The following is a 12,543-nucleotide window of genomic DNA, read 5'->3' as shown; positions in this document are numbered from 1 at the left end:
ACCTATTGAAGAGGTTAATAGCCGTCTTCATAAACTAATGGGTGGACTTTTAAGATAAAAGGAGGTTGTAGAACAAGACAAAGTATGATACCACTTGGGGGTTTTATTTATTTTTTTAAGTAGGCTCCATGCCCGATGTGGGGTTTGAACTCATGATCCTGAGATCAAGTTGTATACTCTACCAACTGAACTAGCCAGGCACCCCACATTTGTGGATTTTAAAAGAACAGAAAAATCAGCATTTTGTTATGGGTTTATATATCTAAATGTGTAGAAAAATACTGAGGGGCGCCTAGGTGGCTCAGTTGTCAAGTGTCTACTTTTAGCTCAGGTCATGATCCCAGGGTCCTGGGATCAAGCCCCGCATCGGGCTCCCTGCTCTGCGGGAAGCCTGCTTCTCCCTCTCCCACTCCCTCTGCTTGTGTGCCCTCTCTCTCTGTGTCTCTCTTTGTCAAATAAATAAAATCTTAAAAAAAAAAAAAAATACTGAGATGATTATGTTCCAAACTGGTAATGGTGTTTTACTCTAGGAAGTGAGGTAAGGATTCAGAGGTTGTTCAAGAGGCTTTAGCCTTTTAAGATACTTTTTTAAAGAGAGAATGTATTGGGCGTCTGGGTGGCTCAGATGGTTAAGCGTCTGCCTTCGGCTCAGGTCACGATCCCAGGGTCCTGGGATCAAGTCCCACATCGGGCTCCCTGCTCCTTGGGACCCTGCTTCTCCCTCTGCCTTTCTCTCTCTCCCTGTGTCTCTCATGAATAAATAAAAATTAAAAAAAAAAATGTATTGTGTTATGAAATTAAACATTTATCTTTTCTAATCTTCATCCACATGGCTGATAGTTTTTGATAATTAACATGTATTTCTTTGCCAGCCATTTTAATAAAATGTCCAAAGCAGAATGTTTAAAACTCTTGGTGACCCTCTTGTGATCATATGCCTGTCACTTTGCAGATTAGGAGCCTGAGGCTAAGGCAGGGGCTTAGTGACAGGAATATGACTGAAACCTGCATCTTGAGGGCCATGCGCATGACCATTATGCTCTTTAGTTTAAGAAGAGAGCTGCTATACAGAGGAATATGGCAGAACATAATCATCTCAGCTGACTCTCCAGGCCTAGGTACTAGGGACTGTCATGGACTAGTTTTATGTGAATGAAAAAGTTTCAAGAAAAATAAAATGTGATCAGGTTAGCCTTTATGTTCCGACCAGATGTCTCTGACCTGGGAATACTCAGTTAGAATCCAAAACACACACACACACACCCAAACACACACAAAATCCAGTATGAAGATGCAAGCTTTTCCTTGATACTGCCTAGGTAATAGTCTCCATCCTTTCTGACCTACAGTTGAGCATTTCCCACAGGTCTATCCACTGACCTGATCACTGCTGGGAGGGAAGGGCCTATTCACTCTCCCAGTAGTAGACCCTTCCGCAGTCAGCCAAGGCTATTTAAGTACTCTCATTCCTAGCACCATCCAGCTGCTCTTGCATAACATTGACTACATTATCTGTGATATAAAAATTGTGTTTGTGTATGTGCTTTCACATACTAGCTTTTCTAAGGCAAGAGTCAGCTGCTTTGGAAAGGGTTTTTCTTAGTGTGGGAATAGATTCTGCCATGCTTTCTAGTATTACTGTGACTACTAAACTTTTCTCTCCCTAGATCACTAGTGTGAATAGTGGGCCATGTTCTTGACTTTTTAAGAACATGGCAGAATTGAAATTGCATCAGGTTTGCTTTTTGAGGTGGGGCTGGTAATTATCCAGACCTGATTGAGGGTTCATCTTTTCTTTCTTAAGAATAGACTAGCTCGGGGCGCCTGGGTGGCTCAGTCATTAAGCGTCTGCCTTCAGCTCAGGTCATGATCACTGGGTCCTGGGATCGAGCCCCGTATCGGGCTCCCCGTATTGGGCTCCCCGCTCAGTGGGAAGCCTGCTTCTCCCTCTCCCACTCCTCCTTGTTCCCTCTCTTGCTGTCTCTCTCTCTCTCTCTCTCTCCCTCTGTCAATTAAATAAATAAATAAAATCTTTTAAAAAAAAAAAGGATAGACTAGCTCGGGGCACCTGGGTGGCTCAGTCGGTTAGGCGGCTGCCTTCGGCTCAGGTTGTGATCACTGGGTCCTGGGATCGAGCCCCGCATTGGGCTCCCTGCTCAGCGGAGAGCCTGCTTCTCCCTCTCCCTCTGCTGCTCTGCCTACTTGTGCTCTCTGTTAAATAAATAAATAAAAATCTTAAAAAAAAAAAAAAAAGAATAGACTAGCTCCTTGGAGCTTGACTTACATAATCAGGTCTCTGGTTTCCTTTCAGACTTTCTGCTGACCCCTCTGTCACCCACTGCCAGTCAGGGCAGTCCTTCATTCTGCGTTGGGAGTCTGGAAGAAGACTCTCCCTTCCCTTCCTTTGCCCAGGTAAATCTTTTGCTTGTAAAACAGCCCAAGGGTATCTAACATGAACTCTGCTGCTTGTTTTTTCTGAAAATCTTTCCGTTGGAAAAGGAGAGACTTACAGGCTAATGTTGCACGGATGGTAATAATCATGGAAAGCTTTTTTAAGAGGAAATCTCATGGATTTAGTCTCAGATATTACTGTATAGACTTACCAAGGAAAGAGGCCAAGAGTAGCTGAGGGAGAATCAGAGCTTCGGTTATTTAGCAAATCATTAGATACTTGGGTAGTGAGCACTGTTGTAGAGGCTGGGGAGACATCAGTCAATTTTAGCTGGTCCCTAGTTCTAGGACCTTGGATTCAGGTAGTGTGTATCTGTTACAGATAATAAACCATTCCTCTTCACTTTGGGAAGGGAAAGGTCTTGGTTGTTCTATAACTAGCCAGACCAGCTTTCTTGGGCAGCTGGGTTAGAGGAACACTAGGCTAGTGACACTTGTCAGACCCCCCCCCCCCGCCTCAGTAATTGAAGTATTTTTATTTTATGTACGAGTTAGCATTAAGGTAGGTCTCTTGAAGGAAGTTCACTTAATCCAATTTACTGAAGCCTGTATCCTTTGAGTACTGATGGAAACACTGGTGGCACATACTGAGGCTCTATTTCCAGATCTCAGACCGTGTGGGTTTGAGCAGACACAGCAAGAACAAGAACCCTGGCTAAATTTCCTTGGATGGCTCAGGTAGAGCTGCTGGTGACCCAGCTTGCTCTCTCAGATGCAGCGACACAAAAGGATGTCAGATGACTTTATTAATCTTTAAAACAACAAACCAACACTCAGCATTCCTGCATTGAGATAACTAAGGAAGATGGATGGACAGCTTGCCAAGCACCCTCATTAGAAGTTATTATTAACCTTTTTGGGGCTAGTTTGGAATCGTTAGCTTAACAGTTTTTTAGAGCAGGTGATAGTGGATGTTTCTCACAACGAATGGCAGTGTGTGCTGAGAAATAAGCAGGAATTGGACTTTGGTAAGGAGAGTCCTGAAGTCAAGGAGGAAGAAATAATTGAGAGCAATCCCAAGTATTAACTGGTAGGCTTCAGAGGTGATAATTATGCAAGTGGCTCATAGGAGTTATGTCAAATGCTTAAGTTGTTTTTTTATGCTAGGTTTTATTGCCATTGCTTTTTTTCAGCATTATATGGTGAACAATTTCAAACTTAAAAGCATTGAAGGAATAGCATAGTGAACGCTTTTACCTCTCACCTAGGTTCACCAGTTGTTAGCATTTTGCTAACAATTCTCTTTTTACTGTTTTACTATGTTGAAAATAAGTTACAGACCTCATGAATGACAGTTCACCACCAAATACGAGACAAATGGCCCCCAAATGACATTCTTCTGTATAAGCACAGTTGTCATGACCACATCAAAGAAATTCAGCTAATTAAATACCTCATATAGTATATGTTTCTATTTCTCCATTTGTCTCAAGGGTCCTGTATTGTTTTCAGTCAGGTCCAATCAAAGATTGCTCATCGTATGTATTTGTCAAGTCTCTTTAGTCTTCTTTGATCTATAACGGTTTCTCTAGCCTCTTTTTTTTTGTTTGTTTTCTTCCTATGGCATGGATATTTTTGAAGCATCCAGGCCATTTGTTGTATATGGAGCTCTAGAGTTTGGATTTGTTGGTTTCTTTTTTTCATGAGTAGATTCGGGTTAAACATCTAAACATTCTGGCAAGAATAAAACATCGGTGATATATTTTTTAATGACCTTTTAAGAGTAAGATGATTCAGATGCCATATTACTTGAACCCCAAACTCCCAGGGACCAAGGGAAAAGATCATGATAAAGAAAGGTTATTCAATGAAATCAACCTCTGCCAGCCCAACTCCATTTGAATAATATCGTACCTCACTTCGGGACACATACTTTAGGACAAGACGTTCCTATTTGAATCTTGTGGGGCTTGTCTTGTGGTATTTTCCCAGGAATAAAATTCCCCCTGCTTTGAGCATGGCATGTGTGGCAGATGGGACTCACACTGGCCCTCATTAATTAAGAAGCTGCCCTTGGCCAGATGAGATGAAAGAGTTCCTCATTCAGGGGCAGGAGGGATCGTTCTGATTTTACTGTACATGGAGGAATCTGGTCTATGGCTGGATCTAAAAGTTAATAATTATTAAGGAGCCATTGGAAAAGCAGACTGAAGGGTAATGAAGGTTGTTGGAGCAGTTTCAGGATAAAGTTAAATTTATTCTGGTTTTCTTGGTCTTAAGGTAACTGGAGTTCAATAGCCAGGTGGTTCATTTTAAAATAGGAGGGCACTGCACACTGCTTATTCCAAGAGGTTTATGTTTTTAGGGGTCCCAAGAAGAGCGGGGAAAACTTATCAGAAGGGAGTGACACAAAGTCAGGATTCCCAACTGAGTAAGAACCTCTTGTGCTGTCTATGCACTATTCTTTACCTGTTTCCTAAGGAACAAAACAGGCTTTGGTCTTAAACCTTGGGAACTTCACTGCTTGTTCTACTGGTCAGGATATAGAGAACATGACCGAAATAGTGTGTTGAAGAAAGAAGTACCTGGAAAATCCTTTTTTCTAGAGGTGATAATTCTTTGTCCTCCTAGCCAGTTAGTGTCAAGACACAAGTCTGGAAAAGAAATTGGACTGGTTACTTAAATTTTTTTCTCCCTTCTTTCCCACTTTGGCAGATGCTGAGGGTTGGAAAAGCAAAAGCAGATGTGTGGCCCAAAACTGCTCCCAAAAAAGGTGAGAATGACCTTCTGGTGGAGGGGGAATTTGGTCCCTTTCAGAACATCAGTCTCTAGAATCGTCTCTAAAATTGTAACACTGGTATTTTATAGATGAAAACAGCTTAGTTCCTCCTGCTCCTGTGGACAGCGATGGGGAGAGTGATAACTCAGACCGTGTTCCTGTGCCCAGTTTCCAAAATTCCTTCAGCCAAGCTATTGAAGCAGCCTTCATGAAACTGGACACACCAGCTACTTCAGATCCCCTCTCTGGTAAAGGCAAAGAAATGGAGTGCTCAGTACAGGGTTGTCTTTCCCACCTGGATCTGGTGGTGGACATCCCTAATTAGGCACTTTTCTCTGAGCCTGTAGGTTCACATGCTGTTGTCAGCTAATAGTCCTTTTGGTATGTCAGATAGGACCTTTTTGCCACCCCACATTAATTCTTGAGGCCTAGATGTGAAATTCTGAGAAAGTCTTTATTTTTTCCCTTCTAAGACATAGTCGTGGAGAGTATTTTAGAATCCTGAGTTTGGTAGAGGGTGGCTAATAGAGAAGTCAGGCTTGAAGCCCACACCACTCTGTGGTTATTCAGTTAGACAAGAACGTTAACATTTAGGGGGTGCCTTCTCTGTGCTTAGCACTGTGCTCATTTTATTCTCCCACCAGCTATATTAAATGGGTAGAACTATCACAGGTAGAGCAGATCAGGAAATGGGTCTAGGGACGTAAAGGGCCTTGCCCAAATACCTGGAGCGTGCGAGGACTGGTACCTGGATCCAGGCAGTCCTCATTCTAGAACCTTAGCTCTCAGGAGGGACTCTCAGGAGTGAAAACTGGCTGTGGGCAAGGGGATGGCATTCAAAGCTAAGCTCTTTCTGTGTTTCCATTTAGAAGAGAAAGGAGGAAAGAAAAGAAAAAAACAGAAACAAAAGCTCCTGTTCAGCACCTCAGTCGTCCACACCAAGTGACACTACTGGCCCGGCCGGCTACCTTCTCCGCCTGGTTTTCTTTTTCCTGTGCTTTTGTTTTGCTGCTGTAATTTTTAAGTATTTGAGTTTGAACAGATTAGCTCTGGGGGGAGGGGGTTTCCACAGCGTGAGGGGGAACCAAGAAAATTTTAAATACAGTGTATTTTCCAGCTTCCCATCTTTACACCAAAATAAAGTATTGACACAAGAGATCTCTTCCTGCCAAGATTTTTAGTTTGTTTCCAGGGTTAGTCTTTTGACCCATGTATAATTAGTTTTTCTCAACCCAAAGAAGTTTGAGTCCCTTCACCATCCCTTGGAGCAGCCCACACCCGAGTGTTCTAGCACTTGTCTGCTGACATGTCAGAGCCTCATGGTTTCAACACACCGCTCAGTGTGTCTTTTAATAATAGTTGAGTCTTTCCTGTTTAGTTTTCCTCTTGTTAAAGAAACAGAGGATGGGAATAAAATGGATTTAGGACACCCAGCTTGAATTGCAGTTTTTCTTCTGAGAAATGGCCAGGCTACGGTGCCGGGGCCTGGGTTGCTTACCTGTGTGCTAGAGGGTTTTGGATCTTGTATGTGGCTCATTTGGCAAGGAAAGCTGTAATTGTCACTAAAGAAGCCCTGGAACCTGCCAACCGTTAGATGAAGCTTATTTCGAGTGACAGTGGCCTGAGCTGTAGGAACAGAGGAGTCTGGCACACCTGGAGGCAGAGCCGGGCAGGTCTGAAAGCAGTGGTGGTGCCTACTGCCTCCCTGTTTTCTAGAGCAGTCTATGGCTTTGGAGCGGAATTTGAGTGATGTGAATTATTTTGCTGCTTAATAAAGTGACCTCTAGGTATAATAGAATGTGAAGGCAAACAGTTGCAATAAATCACCTGCACAAGCAACTTTGAGCTTTCTGGTTTTTTAAAGTTCATCACAGGTTAGCTAGACACACTTCTTAAATAGGTTAAAGTAACAGCTATTACGAGCTTGAGCACTCTGCCGTCATGGGGCAGTGTCTTTCCTAGTGTCAGGCCTAAGGGGTTCTTGAGTAGGGCTTAGCTTTACCTGTCATTCTTAAAGAGGTTCAGAAATCCTGGGACAGGAACTGCCCTGGGTGCATGAGGGTGTTCCAGCCCTGAAAGTGAGGGGACACATTGAAGCAAACATTACAAATCTTTCTGTTAAATATAAAAGTGATTTTGAATAACATCTGTTTTGTTATACAAGAAAACAGATCCTATAAGTAGTGGATCCAAATCCTCCTATAACCTCTGTGAGTGTGGCGGTGTCACTCGGTTTCAGGTGGCCCGGCCTGCAGAAAACAAAGCTGATAGCTGCTGCTTGGCTTTGTAATGTCCGGCAAGGCCAGGTTTTGTCACCCCCCCCCCACCCCCCCAAGAAAAGTGCAAGAACCATGTTATCCTGTTACCTGATTAAGGATTGGTAAGGAATCTCGTATTTTTAAGGCCCTGTGGGTCAGTACGGAGACCAGCTATAGATTTGTGCCAGTTCAGTTGTCATGTCTCACTAATAATTTTACTCTAAATAACCTGGATTGGTTAGGGTTCATCAACTAGGGGTTGGGGGCACAAGGCCTCAAGTGGGAGACTACACATCTAGCATTATAGGGAGCCAGTCTTCCTACTGAGGCCAGGGATAGAGGGGGAAGGAAACCTGGCCAAGCTTGAACTTCATAAGTATACTAAATGCTACAGAAGCCAAGTACATTTCTTTCTTTTTTTTAAGATTTTATTTATTTATTTGACAGAGACACAGCAAGGGAGGGAACACAAGCAGGGGGTAGTGGGAGAGGGAAAAGCAGGCTTCCCGCCGAGCAGGGAGCCCGATGCAGGGCTCGATCCCAGGACCTGAGATCATGACCTGACCCGAAGGCAGACGCTTAACGACTGAGCCACCCAGGTGCCCCGTACATTTAAGATATTATTTATTTGAGAGAGGGGCGAGGGACAGAGCAAAGAGAATCTGAAGCAGACTCCCACGCTGAGCACAGAGCCCGACTCAGGGCTCAATCCCACGATCATGAGATCATGACCTGAGCCAAAACCAAGAGTCGGATGCTTAACGGACTGAGCCACCCAGGCGCCTTGCTACGTACTTTTATTAAATCTACTCAGCCAGGCAATTAGATAGAGACGTCTGTAACTACTGGGGATTCACCGCCTGCAGAACCACTTAACCAGGCAGCGCTAGGTAAAGGTGACTTCAGTTTAAGTGAACAAGTCCTCCATTTTGAGCTGGTACCTTGGCCTCTGGTCCGCAGTCATCCAGTTTGGCAAACTAGCAGATGCTGCTGCCCTCCAGAATGTCCTGTTCCAACAAGTGGGCCCTGAATCTCAGGCCCAGCACAGCCTGCAGAGAGGTTCACTGCATCGCTTCAGCAGCCTCCTCACCGCCATTGTCTGAAAGCTCCTCCTCATCTGACCTCTCCTCTAGTAGACAGCTTCTGGTGACAGACTTCTGGATAGCTTCCCGTTCTCCTGCAAAGGCAGGCAGAGCAGGGATGAAAGAGGTCTTTGGGAGTGACCTCTTATTCAGCCAGGCTAGTTACTGCTCAGTGGGCACTGGCTAATGTTGCTTACCTTCATCAGTGCAGTTCTGCAATAAGATCAACAGCTGTCTCCTGTTGTAACGAATCAGGAACTTCTGACATGTTCTAATTGTACCTGGCACATGAAAGAGCTCCGTGGTCAACGGCTTGTGAAAGGTGTCTGCCTCAAAGACTTTACAAGCTAGGCAAAAGCCTCCCGTTCTTGGCAGGATAGCAGGAAGACCCACCTGCCTGTCAAGACTGAACCCTGGACCTGTTACTATTGGAAATCAGCAGCCATACCACATGCACCCCTACCTCCCACATGTAAGGTGTTGAGGAAACACGGGTAACGGTGTCCTTTGTTCTCCAAGTATGTGACGAAAGGAAGAGCTGAGCACACGAGTTGGTAGAATTCCTTCCGGCATCGAAGTAGCACTATTCCAGTATAGGCATTGAGGTATCGCACTACAGCGGGGGAAAAAAATCATTTTGGGAAACTGGATTCACTTAAAAATCTTAGAGTAACTGAGAGTCTACTGTGTGCCAGGCAGTGGCACTTGGGATGCATCAGTGAGCAAAAACCAATTTCTGAAAGAAAAAAACCTTAGGACAGACCTTTATTTATGGAAAAGGGATAAACCACACCCAGGGCTTTGCACACCACTCAGAACTGGTGAATGAATTTGGAATTTTAAATGCTCCTCTAATTCACTGATTAACTGATAAGTGGGGTTGGGATTGGCAGGGAACCATCTTCCTCAGAGGAAACCCTTGGCTGAAAAACAGGTGGTGGTGGTGGTTTCTTTTTAAGATTTCATTTATTTGACAGCACAAGCAGGGGGAGAAGTAGGCTGCCCCTGAGCTGGGAGCCTGATGGGGGGCTCATTCCCAGCACTGTGGGATCATGACCTGAGCCAAAGGCAGACGCTTAAGGCACTGAGCCACCCAGGCACCCCCTGAAAAACAGGTTCTATTGCAAATGGACTCTCTAGGTTCTTGAAGAGGCTGAGAATGACCCAATGTAAGTGAATTGTGCCTATGTGCATGTAATTCTCCAGTATTCAATTTTAAGCAAAGGGTAAAAGAGGTAATTAAATATTAAATAGTGTGGCTAGGGGAGTCACAATAGGGTGGCTCAGTCGGTTAAGCGTCTGCCTTCAGCTCAGGTCTTAACTCCAGGGTCCTGGGATGGAACCCTGTGTCAGGCTCCCTGCTCAACGCGGAGTCTGCTTCTCCCTATCCTCCCTGCTCGTGCTCGCTCTCTCTTTCCAATAAATATTTAAATAAAATCAAAAAAACCCCCAAAACACTTAAAAAAAAAAAAGCGTGCCTGTCAGAAGAATCCTCTTCCTCATTTACATACGGTGGTGGGTTCTGTATTTTATCTGCCCTATTAAGGGCTTTTTAGGGGTAATTTTGACAATTTTTTCCCCCATGGGATGTCAATGTAACCAAGTAACTTAACTCGGAACTACACATGGCTTCCCCCATTTAATTCATTATCCTGCTCAATTCAATCACAATCCCCAATATACACGTGTGAAATAAAGTAGGTTCTTGCCCAAAGTGCCACTGCCTTTCAGCTCTCCGCCTAACCTCGGACTCGTCCAGACTCGGGCTTAGACTCCGAGTGGCCTCAAGAGGACGATACTGTAGGGTGAGGTCTGTGTATCGGGCTTGGAAGCTCCTGCGGTCGCTCGTACCCTTTCTTTCTCCCTCTTCCGGCCCCGGTTCCCTCCCAATCCCGCCGTCCGCCTAGCTGCCCAGGACCCTCGCACCCGCGAAGCCGATGGAGCAGGAGGCCGCGCCGAAAGTCCCGTGCACGCGGGCGATCGTGTCCCGTATGAGGCCGCCCAGCACTCGGTCCTCCAGACTCAGGCGGCAGCGGGGGTCATCAGACACCACTTCGCAGAGCAGGTACCTGCGGCGGGCAGCAGGAAAGTGAGCGCGGGGCCGAGGCCGCGGGGACCCGGCAGGGCAGCGGGTGTTGGGACAAGGGGTCCTTACCTGTGTTTGAACCGCACCATGGCGGCCTCCGCGCCAGGCAGCCCTGCGCCCAAACCGGATATCTGCGGTTTTGCTGGCTGCCAATGGGAAAATACCCTCCGCAGTCTTGCAACCACTCAGAGAGGGAAGCAGGGGTAGGAGGGCGGGGGCTAGAGGGTTGGGAGGCCGAACCCAGTGTCAGTCTCCTTTAAGCCCTACCTCCCTCTACGTTTGTAGAGCGCATGCGTCCTGCTGACAGCCCCGCCGAGTTAGTTGTTTGGGGGTGGAGATCTGCGATGGAGTGGCGTGTGGTTGCGTTGGGTGTCTGCAACACGCCAGAGTTTGCAATTCTGTGTAGGATGAAGCCGCTGCATTTGGGGCTCTCGGGGTATTTACTTTTTATTACCTTGCAATAAAGTTGTGTATGCACTTATATTCGCTCCCTAAGCTAGACGGCAGAACTTTTGAGGGCAAGACCCTGCATTTACACGCTTGGGGTTGACACGGTAAATCGGACCCTTGGTTTCAGGTTAGAGCTCTGTTTAATTTTTTCGTACAGCCAAATATATTATTACTGTTTGGGTGTTTCAACAATCTTATGGAAACATGTATATTGCCTCGGCTTTTGTTTGCAGAAACAATTCGTGGTTGTTATATTTTAGTTAAAAAAAAAAAGTACAAAGAAGGAAATAAATTATAATCTCAGCACCGGGAGATAATTTCTCATGTAGTGTATTTTCTTCCTTTTCTTTCCCCCTGTGCCATCGGGCCTCAAAGTGAGGTCCAGGGACCACTGGGTTTTCTGAGACTCTTTCCAGGTGTTCCTAATGTCAAATTACTGTCATAATAATACTAAGATGTTATTTGCCTTTTTCACTTTCTCAGAGTGGACAGTAAAGTTTTCCAGAGACTATGTGACATGTGCTGACATTATCACTCTGATGGCTAATGGGATTTTCTATTTTGTTTTAAACACTTCTCAATTTTATTTGTTTACTTGCAATCTTTGCATTTCTCAGTTTTAATATTCATAATAAGTATCAATATATCCTATAAAAACAAAAGCTCTTTGGGATCCTCAATAATTTAAGAATGTAAAGGGGTCCTGAGACAAAAAAGTTAGAACTGCTGCTCCGTGATTAATTATATTTTTCCTTTTCTTTCTTTCTTTTTTTTTTAAGATTTTATTTATTTATTTGACAGAGAGAGACACAGTGAGAGAGGGAACACAAGCAGGGGGAGCGGGAGAGGGAGAAGCAGGCTTCCCGCCGAGCAGGGAGCCCGATGCAGGGCTCGATCCCAGGACCCTGGGATCATGACCTGAGCCGAAGGCAGACGCTTAACGACTGAGCCACCCAGGCGCCCCTGTTCTTGAACTTTATATAAAAATCCAACAATATGTTTGTGTGTGTGTGTGTGTATGTGTGTGTGTGGCTCCTTTTGCTCGACATAATGTCTGTAAGATTCGTTCTTGTTTGACTATGTTTTCATGTCAACCATTCTGCAATGTTGTTTTTCAGCTGCACAGATATAACACTGCTAAATTGGTCAGTATTCCCACGATAGACATTCAAATTAGTTCCAGATTTTTTTTGTTATACCCAGCACGCTGGTTCACAGCTTTGTAACTTGATCTTTATACCTATCCCTATTTGTAGAATTGTGGAATTGGCTGGCCCTGTGAGGTCCATGAAGGGAGGCCAAGTATTTGCAAAGTCTGGAATGAATCCTCAATTTCCTCATCTCTCAACTCTTTGCCACCAGTAATTTGACATTAGGGACACCTGGCAAGAGTCTCAGAAAACCCAGTGATCCCTGGACCTCACTTTGAGACCCGATGGCACAGGGGGAAAGAAAAGGAAGAACCTGAGGGACCTGTGCCTACGCTTTCTCCTCATC

General features: G+C 45.0%; 2 protein-coding genes and 1 pseudogene across 4 annotated transcripts in view; 1 reads left to right on the top strand and 2 right to left on the bottom strand.

The window, feature by feature from the left end:
* The window catches only part of RNF10 (ring finger protein 10), a 39,375-nt gene extending 33,049 nt beyond the window's left edge, over positions 1-6,326 (top strand). For both annotated transcript variants that reach the window (XM_021703585.1, XM_044921212.1), the window contains exons 14-17: positions 2,312-2,412; positions 5,107-5,164; positions 5,260-5,418; positions 6,040-6,326. In XM_021703585.1, the coding sequence (XP_021559260.1) occupies positions 2,312-2,412; positions 5,107-5,164; positions 5,260-5,418; positions 6,040-6,116 (395 nt within the window). In that variant the 3' untranslated portion in view covers positions 6,117-6,326. The remainder of the gene's footprint in view (positions 1-2,311; positions 2,413-5,106; positions 5,165-5,259; positions 5,419-6,039) is intronic.
* On the bottom strand, positions 2,978-3,678 carry LOC110592569 (annotated as a pseudogene).
* A 1,814-nt stretch (positions 6,327-8,140) lies between the features above and the next one.
* On the bottom strand, positions 8,141-10,722 carry POP5 (POP5 homolog, ribonuclease P/MRP subunit). 2 transcript variants are annotated; one of them, XM_021703515.2, is made up of 5 exons: positions 10,666-10,722; positions 10,437-10,579; positions 8,974-9,123; positions 8,708-8,791; positions 8,141-8,605 (listed from the first exon to the last, which is right to left on the bottom strand). In XM_021703515.2, the coding sequence occupies exons 1-5, from the start codon at positions 10,683-10,685 to the stop codon at positions 8,490-8,492; spliced, it is 513 nt and encodes a 170-aa protein (XP_021559190.1). In that variant the 5' UTR covers positions 10,686-10,722; the 3' UTR covers positions 8,141-8,489. The 2 variants fall into 2 exon arrangements, with proteins under 2 accessions (XP_021559190.1, XP_044777054.1); XM_044921119.1 differs by lacking the exon at positions 8,974-9,123 and having other exon boundaries at positions 10,666-10,708.
* Between the last annotated feature and the right edge of the window lie 1,821 nt (positions 10,723-12,543).

The sequence above is a fragment of the Neomonachus schauinslandi genome, chromosome 14 (genome assembly GCF_002201575.2).
Source record: "Neomonachus schauinslandi chromosome 14, ASM220157v2, whole genome shotgun sequence".
Lineage (NCBI taxonomy): Eukaryota > Metazoa > Chordata > Mammalia > Carnivora > Phocidae > Neomonachus > Neomonachus schauinslandi.
The sequence above is the reverse complement of the archived record's forward strand: the minus strand, read 5'-3'. Positions and strand labels throughout refer to the sequence as shown.